At 38.1% G+C, this 19,277-nt stretch overlaps 1 protein-coding gene across 1 annotated transcript in view; it reads left to right on the top strand.

Annotated features, from left to right (window-relative positions):
• MAGI1 (membrane associated guanylate kinase, WW and PDZ domain containing 1) overlaps positions 1 to 19,277 on the top strand; it is a 691,778-nt gene that overhangs the window by 524,045 nt on the left and 148,456 nt on the right. The window contains exon 3 of the mRNA XM_031963081.1: positions 12,924 to 13,043. Coding sequence (XP_031818941.1) covers positions 12,924 to 13,043 — 120 coding nt within the window. The remainder of the gene's footprint in view (positions 1 to 12,923; positions 13,044 to 19,277) is intronic.

The raw sequence follows: 19,277 nt of genomic DNA, 5'->3' as shown, positions 1-19,277 counted from the left end.
CCCTTGTCCTGATCCCGTGTAACATGGGGGATGTTGAATGACCTCTAAGGTACCTTTCGATTCTAGATTTCTGATTCAGTCATTTCAGTTTAGAGAAATAACACTGTGGGCTTAACATCCCCCATCCTGGATCACAACAGTCTTTAAGAAAGATTTTTATGGGGTAACATGAAAACTAAACCTGAAATTTCTGTACAATTTTTTTATGTGCACATACAAAGTAGAGTTTATGGAAATAGGCTATTTAGAAAGCCCGGGGGTTACTCAAATGATAACAAAAGGCCAACTTTTCACATTCAGAATAGAGGATCCAATGACTTTCAAGCTTGGATTCATAACCTGGCATCCTTGCACTTGGTGTGTGTATATGTGTTTTAAACATGCTGATAAGTGTATCTCATTATATTGGTTTCCATTGTGATGCTATTTTTTATCTTATGCATTTAAAAACATTATTCTAAGAAAGGATCCTTGGGTTTCCCTAGACCAGAGGAGTTCAGAAAGCAAAAAAGTAAAGGACTCCTGCCTTAGTACCCGTTTTATAACATAATGGGTTATATATATTGATTTCCATTACATAATGTGTACCCTTTGAGAAGAGGGATTGTTTCACATTTTTATTTGTATACCCTTCATTTAAACAGTGCCTGGAACACAGTCATCACTTAATAATAGATGTTTGTTGACTGAAGAATAAATTAAATGCTTGCATTTTTAGGTGCTCCGAGTTTGATTGATCACTTTTCCAAGTCTCACACTTCAAATATAGCTGAATTTAAGACTGCAGAGTTGAAAGATTGAAAAGCCCTGTGCCCTTTAAGCTTCATGGGGCCTCATATAAAAATCAATATAAAATCATTCATCCCAAGCACATGCAAAATATATTAGAAATGTTGAGATTCGGATCATTTCAACAGTTATTAAACACCTATTTTTTTTTTACCCAGTGTTGATATCTGGCAAACACAGATAGAAAGATGCCAAATGAGAAGTCACTGCCTTGAACTTTTATTTGGGCTTGGGCATAGGAGCCAACAGATCAGAGGCATCTAGACCATCCAAGAGTTCAATCCTGTTGTCCCAGGTAGTTCCCTTTTGTGTCTGCCTTTGTACTTACTTCTAAGCTCTATAACTGAATAAAAGATCCATTATTTATGAAGCATAGTAATTTCCAAAGCCCCATATAGTAGAGGCCTATATTCCCCTCCTCAACTCTCTCCATCTTCTTCCCTCCCTTCTTCCCCACTCTCTGTTTTTCTATTTCTTTCTCTCTCTCTCTCTCTGTCTTTCTGTCTTTCTGCCTGTCTCTCTCTGTCTGTCTGACTGTCTCTCTTTCTCTGTCTCTCTGTTTGTCTCTGTCTCTCTGTCTCTCTGTCTGTCTGTCTATCTGTCTCTCTCTGAATGTCTCTCCTCCTCCCCCTCTGTCTCTCTGTCTGTCCAATGAGCAAAACATTAACTAACAACCTACCAATCTTAGGGCTAATCCCGCCTCATCCAGCTGCTCATGACTCAATTGAAGATTTGTACATACTGTTATTAGATGTAACCTTCAATATGGTAAAACTTGAGTGCTCTGGATTTTATACAAGCCCTACCAGAACTGCTGCCACTGCTGAGACAGTGTTGTATGTTAAATAGAGAAAGGGCTTGGACTTTTCAAGTTCACTCCAAAATTGTAAAATTACTATGAATCAAGCAGCAAGAACTTATTACGATACCAGGCACTGTGTTAGGCATTGTGGGTAAATGGACAAATGAGACAGTCTCTCAAACCCTATCCTCAGAAAACTTACATTTTATAGAAGAGGCAACATAATCACATATAAAGGTAGACAAAATAAATATAAGGTGTTTGGTGGGGAAACTCGTAATTACTGTGCAGACCAGCTACATGACTGATGAAAGTCTGTCATGGATTTGGCAAAAATATTCAAGTACAAGTGATTCCTTAATAGAAAATTCATCACAGAATGTAAAACTTATACTTTCCCAGAAAAGAATTGCAAGGTATAAATAAATGGCCATGTGAAAACATGCTCCACTAATAAAGACTTTAAATTAAAAGGACCCTGAGGTTCCTCTTCAACATCCTGAAAATTGGATATGTCCAAAAATGGGAGCAACATTAGACACAGTTGGTGACACCATGAATTGTTCCAACCATTTTGAATATATCTGCTTGGGATTATGCCAGAAAAGTTATTAAGCTGTCTCAGTGATCCCGCTCCTGTGCAATCATCCAGTAGAACATAAGCTCCATGAGGACAAGGATTGGTTCTCATGTATCTCTCACACCTAGTAAAGTATCTGGCCCATAGAAGACCCTTAATAAATGTGCTGGACATGAGATCTAAAACAAAGAAAGTTCTCATAGATAACAAAATATCCATTGTTGTGCTTTTAAGTAGCAGCTATTACATTTAAATGTGGATTTTTTTTTGAATAAACGGGTATCTGACCATGCTTTCTTCATCATGCCTTTGTGAAGCTGATTTTCATTTTTATTTGTCTTTGTGCATATTTTTGTCAAATTTTATCGTGATTTATTCCCTCCTCTTTTCCCAATTATAGATTGTTCAAATTATTTTTCTGTCTTGTCATCCGATAAGTTTCCTGTCTCTCCCCCATTGTTTTCTATCATACATAAGATTGTAGGTTTAGAAGCAAAAGAAACTTTGTCACCGGTCTACACTCCCTGTTTTACTACTGAGGAAAATGAAGCTTCAGGAATTGAAGTTACTTACCCCAGATAAGCTAGGGATTTCAAAAGGGTGGAGACAAGCAAGAGTGCATCCCTGGGATGGGTGGCAGGTTGGGCAGAGGTGCTAAAGTAGAAGATCATGGAAAAGAGCAAGTTAGGCAATTTGGGAGAAAGGGAAAATAAATCTGAAAAATAAGTATGGTGTGTCTCAGAATAGTTGATCTATCGAAAAGATGTTTGGAGAGTTATCAGCTGATGATAAGAATGGGCTTTTTTTTTTTTTTTTTTTTTGAGTAATTAAATCCAAAAATAATTACAAAAAATTGGATGTGTTCCAAGATCAAGATAACCTGATTGGAAGGGGGGGGGGGGGAAGGGAAGGCTGCCAAATTCTTAGTACAAGGACTTTTTGGTAATGGTCTAGGCTTTAGAACTTTAGCTTGAAACTAAGTGAGCTGAACAGTCCATTCAAGAATTACAACATCCAAGGAAACACTGATATTTTCTGGAGTTTGAAGGAACTGATTTATCTAGAAAGAGGTCAGTGGATTGTAATTTAAACATAGTTTGGCTGGATAGCAGGCAGCTTGACCTAATGGGAAGATGGCTGCACTTGGAAGCAATAAGACATGGTTTAAAATTTGGCCCTTATTCACCATCTGACAGGGGTCAAGTGACAACCTCTCTGAGTTCCAGTTTCTGCTTTAGTAAAGTATGTTTAATAATACCTGTAGTACCAATATCAAAGCATTTTTGTGAGGCTGGAAATAATGTATGTAATGCCTTTTGAGAATTTAATGCACCATATAACATCTGTTGTTATTTTAGACAGAGAAAAGTACCAGCCATAGTAAAGAAAATGTTTCATCAAATGTAGAAATGGATTTTGATAATATTTTATTACACATAGAAAGACTGCCTGGGACATTGAATCGGAGCCCAATTTTGGAATCAGGACAGCCTCTCTTATATACTGGCTATTTGAGTAAATCACTTCTTCTCTCAGGATCTCAGAGAACTTGTAAGACTTTAAGTGTTGAGAAAGTTGTGGATCTGTATCAGGGACATAAGGAGTTTTTATATAAACATATTGCTCAGAGAAGGAAGAAAGGAAGTAAGGAGGGAGGGAAGGAAGGAAGGAGAGAGAGAGAGAGAGAGAGAGAGAGAGAGAGAGAGAGAGAGAGAGAGAGAGAGAGAGAGAGAGAGAGAGAGAGAGAGAGGAGAGAGAGAAAAGAAAGAAGGAAAGAGAGAGAGAGAGAGAAAGAAAGAAAGAAAGAAAGAGAGAGAAAAAGGAAGGAAGGAAGGAAGGAAGAGGGGAAAGGGAGGGAGGGAGAGCAAAACCATACCTTCTGCAGAAATGACATGATATCAAACAGGACCTAACTTACTTCAGTGGAGAGTCTCTATTTAAGGTACAGCATTTCTCTGTGTGCCAGATAAATTATAAGATCAAATGAATAGTAACCCAATTACCGGTCAAATAATAAGCATTTATTGAGGGCTCATTTTGTCTGTATAACTGTGATATCTTGGAATGAGAAATTGACTGAGAAGGTACTCCAATAGTTGTTTTGCAAGAAGAGGGATAGTTTCTTTTGACACCAAGGTAATTGAGGTGATTCTGACTTCTCCAAGTTCCATTTGCAATAATGTGAGATTGCAATAAGCAAGAATCTGATTAATTTAACAGCAGGCTGTTGATGGCTTATTACCGTGTTAATCTGAGGTCCTAGTAGAATGGTGAGGTGATAAAGAGCCTTGGATTCACATATTAACAATCTGGCCATAGGGTCCTTCAGACTTTCACTTATGGCTTACTCAGCATAGAATGACTTGTGGGTAGGGTAATCAAATGATAATAGGAACCATTTCAGTCGGGATCCTGAATGGGGAGCTTTTTCCCATCCACCAGTAAGCTTCCTCTCGCATCCATATGTGGTCCGTCTTAGGATAATGTCTGTAACACAAGGAGGGAGCAAATAAGTGCTGGGGATTGCCCAGTAGGTGCAGCCATTGTTGGTAGAGTTTGACAGCAAGCAAGGTCACTTTGTGCCTTTTCCTCCACTTGGATCACTTCTAACCAAATGAATTCAGAGTTTATGAACCTTAAAGTGTACACAGGGAGCGAGTAACTGCTCACCCCTGACCCTTTTGACCTTTTCTGACATTATTAATTCAGACCCAGCTGTATAGGAGGCTAGAGCTCCAGTTATTTAGTTGAATTACTGTTGAATGAAAGCAAGATTGGTATTTATCCAATTCTTCAGAAGCTCCGTTTTCATTGTGCTCTCCCCATGAGAAGCCCGTTCACAACTTCACCTTACAGCAGTAATGCTCCTCATTCTCCTCCTCATCCTCATCACCATCATTAATATCACACCTGATGATGGATGTTAAGGCTTATCAATTGTTTGATGTCCACCTGAACCTCATCTAAGAGTAAATAGAATGCTGGTCTTTGTCGACTAGAGGCCCAGGTTCAAGTGTTGCCTTTGAAAGATTGTTATAGTAGAAAAGAGCACAGCATTTGGGGTCTAAGACCTTGAATTCCATTTCTAATTCTGCCATATGGACTCCAATGGGAGGAATCCTTTCCAAAATGGTGGAAGCTTTTTAGTCGTGGCCTTCAAAAACTTGGGATCACCTCCAGGTCACATTTTGGCATCAGGAAAATGCTTCATAGTTTCAGAGCTCTCTGAAATCATCTAGTCCAAGCTCCTCATTCTAAAGTTGAGAAAATGGAATTTCATAAGGTCTATGGTCATGCTATTGGATATGGATTTGATACCTTGAGATTTATTTTAGTGCAACCGTGGCACCAAAATAAGTGGACTTTTCTTCTGAATTTGAGCAGCTTATTTTAAAGAATCAAATGTAAAAATAACCATCGTTCCTCTTTCCCTTTTACCCCTTATACTGGGCTCTTTATTAGCTCCTAATGGTAGGCAGAGGAGTGGATAGTGAACTTTATCATTAGTTTCCTGACTTAACCATGACCTTTGGCAGGGATTTTTTAAAATCTCATTTGAGCTAACAATTCTGGACTTGGGATATAAAGAGTTGGTTAATGTTCAAGGCAAAATATCCATTAGAACTCAACCTTTTTCAAGAACACATTTGTCATTTCCCATCAGAAATACCTCTCAGAAGGAAGAAATCTTGGAGCAAGTTATATGGGAGATTTTTGCCTCTACATTTCCTATCTCTGTGATTTTGGCTAAGTCCCTGGATCCCAATTTCCTCATCTCAAAAACAAAACAAAATAAACAAAAAACAAAAAACAAAAAAAATCACCAAAAAGAAGGTTGAACTATATGACTTCTGGGATTCCTTTGAGCACTAGATTGATTAATGATTCTATATAAGAAAGCTTTTAAGCATAAACTGAAGAGAAATGAAGAGAGTAAACCAATTACCAAATAAGTACAACTGGACCTATTAATTTTTTTTTTTGTGAGTAATATGGAAGCCTTGAAGTATTTAAGAATACAACATTCAACACAGAATGAAATGTGTTAACAAAAAAAAAAGAGGCTATTCTTTGAAAATCTGATTTCTCTTCTGTAATGTATTTGATTTAATCACGGCAGAGCTCTCCGTGCTGCGTGATATTTTTATGCCTGTGTTTATCAGCTAAGAGCTCCAGGATATCAGTGGCCAAATCTCTAGCTAAACAAGTAGAAGGCTGCGGTGGGATTGTATAAAATCTCCATTTGTAAGAGGCTGGTGATTTTTAATGCTGTGTCCCTGAGAAGAGAAATAGAATTTGTTTTACTTCTCCTTTCTGTCAGGAAGTAACCCTTCTGGCTTTGTTGTAAGTGTGGTTTGTAATAATTGTACACATCCCAGATGGCTCGTGAAAGCCCTTTGAAATGCCATCTGCCAGGCGTGTGTCCAGCCGGCAGCTTGTCATTCTGCTATAAGAAAAGAGAAGGCGGGCCTTCTCTCCCCTTTCCCTCCTTATCGTCTCATTGAATGAAGCTTGGTGACATTGGTTCAGACTGAAGGCGGTTTTCTCAGAGGATAACAGAACAAACATCTGAGAGTAATCCTTTTGCAAGACAACAACATGGGAAGTTCTTGCCTGGGTAATAAGCCCTGGAGTTGTTGGGGTGGTTCCTTCCCTTCTTCCCCCCACCCCCAGCTCATGGTCAAAATGCCAGCAGGGAGAAAAATGTTAGCCCTGGTTTTTCTTTCCTCCCCTAAAAGCGTTTTTAAAGACATTGACTATTCTCTGGGCAGATAACTAGCTCATCCTTAATTATTCCATGGAATGCTTTCTTTGTCTTTCCATTCACACTGTTTTATTTTTATACATTTCTTTTCTTTATATTGACAGATTCTGTTTTCATACAACAGACTCTTCCCAATCAACACCCAAACAACCCTCCTTTCCGAGGGACATTTTTCAGAAAGGAGTTAAACAAAACTGTCTAATGGCATAATTACGACTGATGTCGTATGATGAGTTCTACTTTTGTAATTTACCACTGATGTCATGTGACAGTTTCTACTTTTCTAATTTATCATTTTGTTAATAGAAACATGTGTCAAGTGGGGGCTTTCACTTCCAGGGAATGGTTCCCATGTGGATCGGTGGATCTTGGAAAAATTAAAGTAAATCAAAACAAAATTAAGTCTTATCATGTTGCTGAGGAATGAACTCTGGCTCTGGAATCAGCCCTGGATTCAAATCCCATCTCTAATGTTTCACCACCTTGAAGAAGTTGATTTAATCACGTTTGCTGTTACTGTGAAATGAGGGAATTAGTTTAGATGGACTTTAAGGTAAAGATAAGAGATCTGTGGTCCTTCACAATACAAACACAATAATAATGATAATTTTACCTGTTATCTTACTGCCAGGTTTTTAAGGTTGTAAAATACTTCACATGTATTATCATGATTTGCCTTCTTTTACAGATGAGAGAGCCAGAGTTCAGAGCAGTTAGATTACTTGCCAGTTTTATACACCTTGGAGTATCTAAGGGGCAGCTACGTGATTCAGTGGATAGAGCCCTGCACCAGAGTTAGAAGGACCTGAATTCAAATCCAGCTTCAGACACTTATTAGATGTGTGACCTTGGGCAAGTCACTTCATCCTGTTTGCCTCAGTTTCCTCACCTATAAAATGAACTGGAGAAAGAAATGGCAAACCACTCCAGTACCTCTGCCAAAAAACCCCAGATGAGGTCATGAAGAGTCCAACATGACTCACTGACTGAACAGCAAATAAGTGTCTAAGGAAAGATGTCAACCAGAACCTTCTTAATTCCTAAACCTAGCACTCTCTGTACTAAGCTGCCTTTCTAGTAATAGCTGACATTTAGCTTTTCACTCACAGTGATATAAAGTCTTATGGTTTGCAAAGAATTTGACATACATCATTTCATTTTATCCTTATAAACACTCTCAGAGGATTATACACTTAGAGCTAGAAGGGACCTTGGAAAGACCATAGTGCTAATTTCCATTTTACAGCTGAGGAAACTGAGACTCCTAAAGGTGACCCTAAGGTTTGTCAGAAGTTAAGTCTCTGAGTCTAGGTCCAGAAGTTTTTTCCTGTATTGTGCTGTCCTAAAAGACAATGGAGAGCAACAGCAGCAGTAGCAATAGGATAGATCATAAAATGTTACTAATTATGATGTGATTGGTTATATAATATGATGATGATGATGATTAATTCTGTGAAAAAAAACAAACTCCTGTCATCCCTGCTTTCCATGAGGAAATAGGCTCAAGGATAATTAAGTAAATTGTCTCATATCAAAGAGCTAGTAAGTACCAAGAAAGAAATTGAACTCAGGTCTTCCTGATCCTTGGTCTCTCCATGAAGGGCAAAGGAGAGACTTAGGGGCATTCATATAGTACCTGAATATTTCCTAATGCTTTACATTCAGTGGATTGAGAGCTGATTTTGAAGTAAGAGGATATCCACCATCTGCTAATTACTGGCTGTGGGCAAGCTATTTAAGTTTCCCATGTCTCAGGCCCATCACCTGTAAAACAGGGAGATGAACGAGATGCCCTTGGAAATTCCTTCTAACTTTTATGCAGAATTTGAACTCAGCTCTCTACTTAGCATATTATTATTATTATTATTACATCATACTTAATAATACATTAAAATATTCCTGCTACCAGTAAGCTCTTTAAATTATGCCATTCCAGAAAAAAAATAGTTGATAATAATGTCAGAATCTCTCTGAGACCTAATCAGCCATAAACTTTTCCTGCCATTGAATGTCTTAGGAAAATTTTTTGAAAAGGTCAACAGCATTTTTTTAATGGAGGAGAAGAAAAGAAGGAAAAGGAGGAGGAGGAGGAGGAACAGGAAGTAGAGGAGGAGGAAGAATAAATATAATTTTGTGTTTCACATCAACTCCAATGTGCTACACACTTGGTAGAACATATATAGGCCAATTTTCTGAGATGACTTTAAGAAGGTTCATTGTGTCACCATTTCACAACAAAATCTCAGATCTTTCTCTTTTCTAATCAGGCTCTTGTCACTCAGATAAAATTTGAAAATATTTTCACAAAGCAAAAATTTTCTTTGTAGGAATGGTACTGATGTTGGTATTCATTGTTATGGAATTTGTGCTGTAAAAGACTCTATCCCTGATCTCCAGAAAGACCTATCATATATTTGTAGACATAGTATGTATTTTAAAAACATTTTAAATGTCTTATTTTTTACAAAGTTAACAAACATCAATATTGTAAACATTTCCTTTTTGAAAGAACTAAAAATAGAAGGAAGGTAGGTAGGAAGACAGGAAAGGAAGGAAGGACGGAAGGAAGGAAGGAAGGAAGGAAGAAAAAAAAGGATAAAGATTACAAATAAAGATACAAAATCATGGAATCTTTACCATTGAATTTCTTTGTTCATTTGTTTCATACTTATTATGGTTAGTGCAGTCCTGGCCTGCTTATCTATGCCCACTTTTGAACTTCTTACTCTCCTCTGTTTACTTATTTATTTTTTATTTTGAGTTTTTTACTTAGTTTGTTTTTTCAAGGCATTTGGGAATAAGTGGCTTGCCTAGACTCATACACCCAGTAAGTGTCTAGTTTCTGAGATTCAGTTTGATCCAAATCATCCTGATTCTGGGATTGGTACTCCACTCACAGGGCCACCTATCTGCCCCTTCTTCTGTTTATTTTTTAAAAAATAATTTATCCCATGAAGTCAGGAGGACCTGAATTCAAATCTGGTCTCAGACACTTAACACTTCCTAGCTATGTGACCCTGAGCAAGTCACTTTACCCCAATTGCCTCAGCAAAAGAAATAAAATAAAATAAAATAATCCTCAATGTTCTTTTTATCTGTCCCTCATTTTTATTAATGTCATTTTCATGAATCCCATTTTTCCCACTGAACCACTCCGGTACCTGTCTTTATATCAAAGAAGTATAATTATACAAAACAGATCAATCCATTGGCCTTGTCTTGAAGAAGTATGTCCTACACTCTCATATTAGTCCATCACCTCTGTACCAAGCAAGGTAGGAAGCATACAGCAATCTCCGGGAGTCACGTTTGGTTGTTCCATTGAATCTGGTTCATAAGACTTTGACAATCATTTTCTTTTCTGATTTTGTTTACATTGTGTAACTTGTCCTCTTGGTTCTTTCTAATTCACTCAGCTTCAGTTCCAGCAAGTCTTCCCTCTCAGATTTCTCTGAATCTACCCTGATGTCATTGCTTATGATACAACATTAACTCATAGATCACATTTTATTCAGTCATTTTCTAGCTCACAGGTCCCTACCTCTTTCTAATTCTTTGCTACAACATAAACTCCTGCTTTTGATATTTTTGTACATTCCATTACTTTCCCCTCTTTCTTTGATCTCTTTTTTGTAAATATTATTCATTTCTCTTGTTTTTAGATTGAAGTTTTAAAAATCAGTAACAGTCACAAAGCTCTTTAAGGTTTACGGAGCACATCTATTCAGGTGGAATAGTTGCCTTGTTTCTGATGTTTTTTGTTTAATCTTATTGAATTGAAAGTGGTGTAAAAAGAATTCTGCAGCAGGTGTTGGAATATCTGCATCTCAGTATGGACCCTAACACCTTCTATTGGTAACCTGGAGTAGGCTCCTTTGATGAGAAGCTTATAACATAGATAACAAAAAAGTACTGGACTTGGAGCTCACTGGCCACTATGATTTTAGGCATCAATTAATCTCCTTGGGCTTCAGTTTGCTGATCTATAAAGGAAACAAGCATTTATTCAATACCTTCTTGCAGCTGCTGTACTAAATGCTTTTCAAATATTTATCACTCGCATTTTACAATGGGAAAAACTGAGGCAGATGGAGGTTGTGTCTTGTTTAGAGTCACAGAGTTAAGAATTTTGTGTGGCTGAGGTGAAGTAGTGGAATTGGTCATGTAATTCAATAGTAAATTAATAGTATTTAATAATAAATTAATTTTTAATAGTAAATTGAGATACTAGTAAGTAGGGAATGCTTAAGACTCTAAGAATTTGAGTGGAGATCAATGAGCTACAAACTGAATTCTTTACAAAAGGAAGGAGGACAACCTTGGGATTGGAACTTAACAGTGCCAGGATCTGAACAGGGTCAATAGGTTTAGTAGGATGACTTTCACAGGAGGAAAGGATGCTAATAGATGGCAGCAGAGGATGAGTGACATTGAAGAGCAAAGGATATTCCAGATCACTCTTTTTAAGACTAGTGTGTTTGGGGGGAGAAGAAGGGTAAATAAAAGGTCAAAACCTATGTTAGAGAGGATGCCCAAGGATATCATCGGAGATCATACAGGAGGTGGTAAATAACAAAAGGGAGACAAGCTCCTCCCATGTGATCCCCAATCTGGTGCTTACACTGGGAGTGGGGACTAGTACAAGGATCTTTCTGACAGAGTCAGTCTTTATTTTTCTAAAAGGAGTATAGAATTCTTGAGGGAAGATCCATTCTCTTGATGGCCTCTCTGAGAGATAGCAAATACAGGGTATGATGAGATAATGCATGTAGAGTTCAGCACATGGACTGGCACATAGCAAGTGCTTAATAACTTTGGGTTGGCTTTCCCTTCCCGTTCCCACAGGGTAGACAACATTTAAGGGACTTTGGATTAATCTTTTTTCCCTTTTTCGATATATCAGACGTAAACACACATTCCGTTCTTTAGAATCTCAGTATGAAAGTTATTTCTAAGAGCATGGTTGGAATTTGTCTAAAGGATTTTGTTTCTCAGCTCAGGACCTTAGGTGAATGGCTTTTAAATGCAGCTTAAAAGCTTCTTATCTCTAGATGAGAGGAAATGCTACATTTGGTATCCAGAGAAAAGAAAAGCTTGGCTCCTGAGAGGAGATTGGTTTTGGAGAAAAAATGTTCTGTTCAGTGCTGGTTAGCCTTCATTATTCATCCCTAAAATGTTTTCTTTAACAATCATAATGGTAACTTTTTCTATGGGTGTGTCAGGCATCCCGGCAGAGACCCTTGGAACAATATTTGTCTCTGTCAGACATTTTTGAAATCAGTCTTTGTTTAATATTCTTAAATCCAATCAACTAAGAATTTATTGAGCACATTGTTAAGACATAACAATATAGGTCCTGCTCTCAAGGAGTTTCTGTTTTGAAGGGCCTGCTGCCTTGTACCAAGTGTTGAAAAGTGGATTTGAGCAGACTTTTATTGTTCAATATGATAGAAATGTGAAATCTTTAGGTCATGAGCTGGTCAGTTGTTTCTGGATATTGCCAAGAATTAAAAAAGCTGATGGTTCTCCATTTTGTTTATGCCTAAATCTACTGTTTCTCTTTGTCTTTGTCTGTCTGTCCCTGTCTCTCTGTCTTTGTTTCTAGTTCTCAGTTTTGTTTATATCTAAATCTATTGTCTTTCTCTGTCTCTATCTCTGTCTCTGTCTGTCTCTCTCTCTCTCTGTGTCTGTCTTTCCCTCTGTCTCTGTTTGTCTCTCTCTGTCTCTTTCTCTTCATGTTAGTACATTTTAGCAAACATCAAAAGTACAATGGTCTCTTCCTTAGCTCCTCTTTTCAGCATCATGGTCCTAGGAAGTAGAAGCCATGCAGTGCTGGTGGTGATGGCAGGGAAGGGAGAGCTATGATGCTGAATGTAAGTGGGAGGTCTCCATGTCGGGGCTACAGTTTGTTCATGTCTCTGGGATTGGTAGCTTTCCCTTTTGAGTTTTGAATGACCCTATTTTATGCTTTGGTCTTTCTGTTACAGGCACAACTCGGCCTCCAAGAGAAGGAGAAGTGCCTGGGGTGGATTATAATTTTCTGACGGTCAAGGAGTTCCTGGATCTTGAGCAGAGCGGAACTCTCTTGGAAGTTGGTACATATGAAGGTAAGGTGATCTGCTGAGGGGTGGAAGCAGACTGGGCTCAGCGATTCCTCAGAATGATTCGCTTCTCAAATCTTTTCTTTATCTGTTTTGCTCTGAAAAAGGGGACCTGCCCCTTTTCTTAGAAGCAGCAATATTGCATTTATGCACCCAAACTGACTTTGCATAGAATTCCCTTGTATTTCAAAGTTCATGATACCTTTATTGTCTAGGAATCTGAATTCCATGTCTAACCTTCATGTCTTTTTCCAACTGATCTTGGAGAGCGATAATAACATGATTATGATTTGTCACTTTTTTATCACCTGATTAGCACATGGCAGATTAGCCCATCGGAGGCGGGGTGTGTACGTATATTTACATATACATATATAAGTGTATTGTATAGATATAAATATGTGTGTGTGTGTGTGTGTGTGTGTGTGTGTGTGTGTGTTATTTGAACAGTATCTCCCTGTGGTTAATGAATTAGTGGTTCGTGTTGGTGCCCACACACTTCTGTTCTAAAAATGATAGTTTCTTTAGCTGATCTTATTAACTTACTAGCCTCATTAAACAGCGAGTGGTAGGTGGAAGGAAAATCTCATTTACAGAAAGCTTTGATGAGAAACCAAGTGAAGCCGAATCATCCCCCAGGTGTGGAATAAAACTGGAAGCAGGACAACAAACAGATGAAAAAATGGAACAATTCTGCTAAGACTTATCACAAAGTATTTTTTTCTGACATTAATAGTGGACGTACTATATTTGGACTCAGATGCTGATGAATGTCCCTGATGGATGGGGAATTATAAATGAAACAAGAATGTCAAAATAAATGCTGTTAAGACCAGACCATCTACATACAGAAGATCGATGCTGGAGGCAACAACTTTTCGAGTATTGAGGAATCCATTTTTAATATCACTGAATAAGGGAATTGCAATAAATGCTTGTGGAAGAAAAAAAAACACCATGGCTACTGAAATTATTGACTGCTCAATCAGACAATAAATATTTATTAAGTCAGGAACTGAACTAAGTATTGGAGACACAAAAAGAGGCAAAAGACAGAGCTTCTTGCCCTCAAGGAACTTAGAATCTTTAGATTGTATAATATGGAGATAAACATACACAAAGCAAGCTATGTATAAGATAAATATATATGTTAGATAGATACACATACACATATGATAAATAATGGTGGGAAGGCTTGGGAATTAAGAAGCATTGGAAAAGGCTTACTGTAGCCAGGAAGCTCATTAGTTCGAGTACTGTGAGGAGGGTGTTCCAGGCCCGGGGCCAGCCAAAGAGAATGGCCCAGAGCTGAGAGATGGAGTGTCTTGTTTGTGGAACAGCTAGGAGCCCAGTGTCCCTGGATCAGAGAATACTACTAGCCCATATATATCATTTCCCAAATTTGTCTAGAAAACCTTTGGAAGTACAATGTACTGATGATCCCAGGGCAACTTTGCTAAACATCTGAGAAGAGAACAGATAGACTTTGGCTCACAGTATTCTTTAAAGGACAGTCTCTTTGCAGTCACTCAATTTACAGAAAGGATCAGATTATGTAATGTCTCATTGAGTTGATTGTTTCTTTTCTATAAAAAAGCATTTGAGTTATTAGATCAAAATTTGACCTTAAAGGAGGCATCTGACAAGGCCTTTCTTTTAGGAAGAAGGCCAGATTCATTAAAATCGATCCCCCCTTTTGTTCCTCTTCCATTCTAAACTAGTTCATTGTCCATATTCTTGGTCTTTGCAAAGAATGGTGGAGTGTAAAGAATTCTGAATTTGGAAGCAGAGAACTTGGATTTGTATCCACTTTAAGTGTAATTACCTGTGTCCCAGTGGACATGTCACTCTTGCCCTTCTTTCTGGGTCTAGTTTCTTCATATAAAAAATGAATGGGTTGAACTAGATAAGGTCCCTTCCAGCTCAAAATGTACATGTTCCTATTTATCAGTGGACCAGATTACAGGCCTAGATTTTGCCTGCTTTCCCCTCCTGTTGTGGGAGGTGACTCCATTCCAATCTGTTTGTCTATATTAATATCTATCTTATCACATGAGCTTCTTTGAAATTAGTATCAACAGAAGTAACTTGCTTAAATAGTTGTTTGCTTATTAATAGCAAGAGTAACAGAGCAAGGAGATAAATGCTTTTACTAGAACTGTGTTTACCTCTATCATGGAAGATATCCAGTGGAATGTCCAGAGGTTATCTGGTCTATCTTTCATGGATGTAATGTCTATGTACGCCAACATTTATATGTATTATGTAATGTATGGATATTATGTCTTAAGCAAAATGGAAAAGCAATTTCTTATAATAGGAAAGGATAGTGACAAAAAAAAGTGCCTCTTATGTGCCAAGTACTGTACTAAGTGCTTTACAAATATAATTTCATTTCAAACTTTGGGCCATAGGTGCTATTATTATCATCATCCACATTTACAATTGAAGAAATTGAGGCAGAAGAGACTTGCTCAAGATTATATATATAAATTAGTGTCTGAGACCACATGTAAACTCAGGACTTCGGTTTTCAACCCACGTTGTCTACTGAACCACTTACAATTGCTCAACCTAATTCTCAGATTCTCCTAAATGAGTTCAACAATCATGCAAAAGAAATGCCAGAAAATCCAAGTGGATAAGGAAAGATTTGTTGTACCTATTATGATGCTGTTAGGACCAAGTCTGTCAGTGAATATATCTTGGATAGATATTACGTACTGAGAATGAATTTGGCTCAGAATTAGATAAGATGAGAATAGGCTCAATAGCATTAAGAAAACATCAGATTTTGTTGTTGTTGTTTTTAGTGACCCTGAGGTTTATTTCTTTAGCAACTCACACTTTTTTGGTGATTAATATGATTGCAAATCACGGAATACTAAGGTGTGAAGAATTAGGTTGAAGGTCCCCTGTTGGATAATTATAGACATGATGAGTATGAATAAACTTTGTTTATTACTAATGAAGAAATGTTCACCTAAAGTGGTATAAAGAACATCATCACAGAGACATATAATTGAAAGAGGATGGAGGGGAAATCTCTTAAAAAGAGGGAGCCTATAGGTTCCATTGACATCCATGTGAAGTCAAAAAGAATTAGAAGGACTCCAAGCATGTAGAATGGGAATCCATGGAAGAGTTACAAAAGGATATGATCAGGGACCACATGACATTGGAATATAAAGATGTTATAAGTTGTACCTTCTTCAGGAATACTCATCCATATACAGTGATATCCCATCATCCACATATCTACCACTAGACAATTTGGATGTTTTAATTGAATGATTGAATTTAGAAATAAGATTCAACATAAGTTTGAGTTATCCCTTTGTAGAGTTCAATACCTATATAATGCGCTAATTGCTCCTATTTCAAAATGTGGTCATCTTCTATCTAACAATCCCATGATGCTTCTAATTTGGGTCTTAGTGAAAAATAAATGCATCTAAATGCCAGCTGTCTACTCCTTGATCATTAATGGACAATGGTCTTTGATTGAGTTTAGACAATTCCTTCTTTGTCATCTTTTAAGTATATCCTCCCAGGACACAAGGACAAGTATTGACTTTTTGGTCTGAGACTATTAACAGACTGGAGGATTGTCTCATAAAGAAGTTTGTCCTAGAATAGCTAAAGGAAACATTATTCCTGGTGTTTTAGGATGGGGCAAAAGAAGGAAAAGAATGGATTGTGAGTACTGAGGAGGTATTTCTGGCTCTTAACCTCTCTGAGACACAATCTCAGCAAATAATCACCATATCTAGGAAGAAAGGAGTAGGGTCCCCTTGGTTAGCAAAAAGAAATGAAATTTACCCAAATCTTAAGCACCATGCCCACTTTAGAAGGTTACCACTGGGGCCCGACAAAGGATGGAAAAAACCTCCACAAAACTGCCTTGTGTCATTTAGTGTAGTTTGGGTCTTGCACATTATTTTAATCCTTTTGGCGTTACCTGGGCTTGAAAACCCCTCAAAGAGAAGCTCTCCATGTTAGAGTCTTTTGACTGACATCAATGGCTTCTGCCTTGAGGGAGACTGGAAGCTAAGTGCCTTGGATTCTCATGCTGTAAACCTGAATGAGAATACCCAGAAACAATGTGCATCAAGCACCTGGCATAAAATAATACGGAAGCTTTTTTTTCAAAACAAAGACTTGTTGGATAATGCGACGTAATTATATTTTCTGAGACTGTTGTATGCTAATACGTTTCAGAGATTCTTGTAGTTATGTTTGTTTTGGCTTGTCGAGGTAATAAGCCTTTTCCTGTGCAAGGTTGAATCAATGTCTTTTTTTTTTTTTTTTTTTTTTTTTTTTTTGTCTGCTGCTGACTACATAATGTTCCAGTTTTGGGTCTTTGAGTCAAGTGCATTTCCTAAGTATTGAGCATATTTTATGTCTGTTACAGGCTGAAGCAAAGCTTTGAATTGGGGAGGTTAGCCTGAAAAGTGACCCCTGTGTTCAGTAATTGGGTTTTTATTTAATATCAGAACCAGTCTTTGGAATAACACTAATAGGCCAGGTAATCCTAAAAGTCATTTCTGGAGGAGCTTTGGCTTGTTACTGCCTGATTTCACTATTTTTTAAAAGCACCTGATTTTTTTTTGAGGGGGTGTTGTTTTTTTGGGGGGTGTTCCTATCTTCTCTTATCTCCTTTGGAGAAGTAGCATGCTATAGTGGCTGTTGTCATGGGGACATTCACATCTGTCCTCTGAGGTTTACTATCCTGGTGACTCTCAGGTACAGCTTTTAGAATCTCTGGATCTCAGTTTCCTCATCTGTAAACTGGAAATAGTTAAGACCTACCTGCATTGCCAGGATTTTGAGAGGCTCCGATGGGATAATAGATGCAAAAGGCTTTGAAAACCTAAGAGAGTTAGATTTTGTGTGCTTTATTTTTATGCTGAACTCAACAAATGCAAAATAAAATTGGCACAGTAAAAGAGAAAAAGAGGATTGTATACAGAACCAGTGTTCCATTTTATACAACCTTAGTTTTTTGAGGTATGTAATAAATTCAACCTGTAGCTTTCAAAGCTGATCTGCTTGTCTGTACTTCTTTGTGACTATCTTAGTTCTTAGAAAAATGATTTGGAATGAATTTTTTTTTATTTCATTGATATAGTGAGCTCTGGGTAAAGAAACTCCCTCTAATAATGCACGTCAATACATCCTCTGCAACTGAGTTGTTGTAAATCTCCTCGAGCACTGAGAAGTCCACTGACTTCCCCAAAGTCACACTGGCCATATGTTGTATGAGTCAGTGGTGAGACTGGAACCTAGACCTTGGTGACTCTGAAGGGGTTCTGTCTTCCCAATATTCAGCTATTTTTGCTTTGCCCTCTTCCCTCACTCATCTTCTGACTTCATTAACCTAGGCCTGTGTTGCTAGCGATGCCAGAGTAAAATTAAGTTTTTAATTATATATATTTAACTTGTGGTCTCCCAAGAACAGAGAGGACTCTGGAAATTGGAATGCAAAAAGAATCCAGAGATTATGGTCTTTTCAGCCTCTCCTTTGATGAACGCCTCAACAGAGCCAAATGTGGAGCCCCGTTTGTTAGAGCTGACCATCTCCTGAAATAACATTTACTTATCTCTCCTGCTGGTGAAGGCACATTTCTGGAGAATAGGGAGAGTTTCTTTTTTTCCCCTTTATATCACTAAACCTAGCATATAGTAGGCACTTAATAAATGTGCATGTGTCCTGCTTACTTCTGAATGCTCATTCCTGAAAGGAGGGCTGTTTTCTTTTCTGTGTCATGTGTTGTGTCCTGCACTGAGAGGCAGCATGAGCCAGTGGTCGTGATGAAGGCCTGCTTCAGGTTCATATGATCCTGGACAAGTCCCCTCAGTGCCCCAAACAGCTTTCTGACCCTAGAATTCACTAATGCTGCAGACCTGAATTACTGGAGGTGTCAGAGGGGATCCTCTTCATTAGAAGTCAGTGGTGACTTCCTTCCTTCCTTCCTTCCTTCCTTCCTTCCTTCCTTCCTTCCTTCCTTCCTTCCTTCCTTCCTTCCTTCCTTCCTTCCTTCCTTCCTTCCTTCCTTCTTTCCTTCCTTCCTGAAATAATGCAGAATTGGGAGTCCCACCCCAGTTTCCATATTTCCCATCTGGTGCCCTGCACTGTGGGATCCCATACTTTCCCCCACTTTTTCCAATAGCTGCTCCCTGCTATCTGGCAGTATCTTCCCTTGCAGTCCCTACCAGAGGCAGAGCTCACCCCTGCTC

The sequence above is a fragment of the Sarcophilus harrisii genome, chromosome 1 (assembly GCF_902635505.1).
Source record: "Sarcophilus harrisii chromosome 1, mSarHar1.11, whole genome shotgun sequence".
NCBI lineage: Eukaryota > Metazoa > Chordata > Mammalia > Dasyuromorphia > Dasyuridae > Sarcophilus > Sarcophilus harrisii.
The sequence above is the reverse complement of the archived record's forward strand: the minus strand, read 5'-3'. Positions and strand labels throughout refer to the sequence as shown.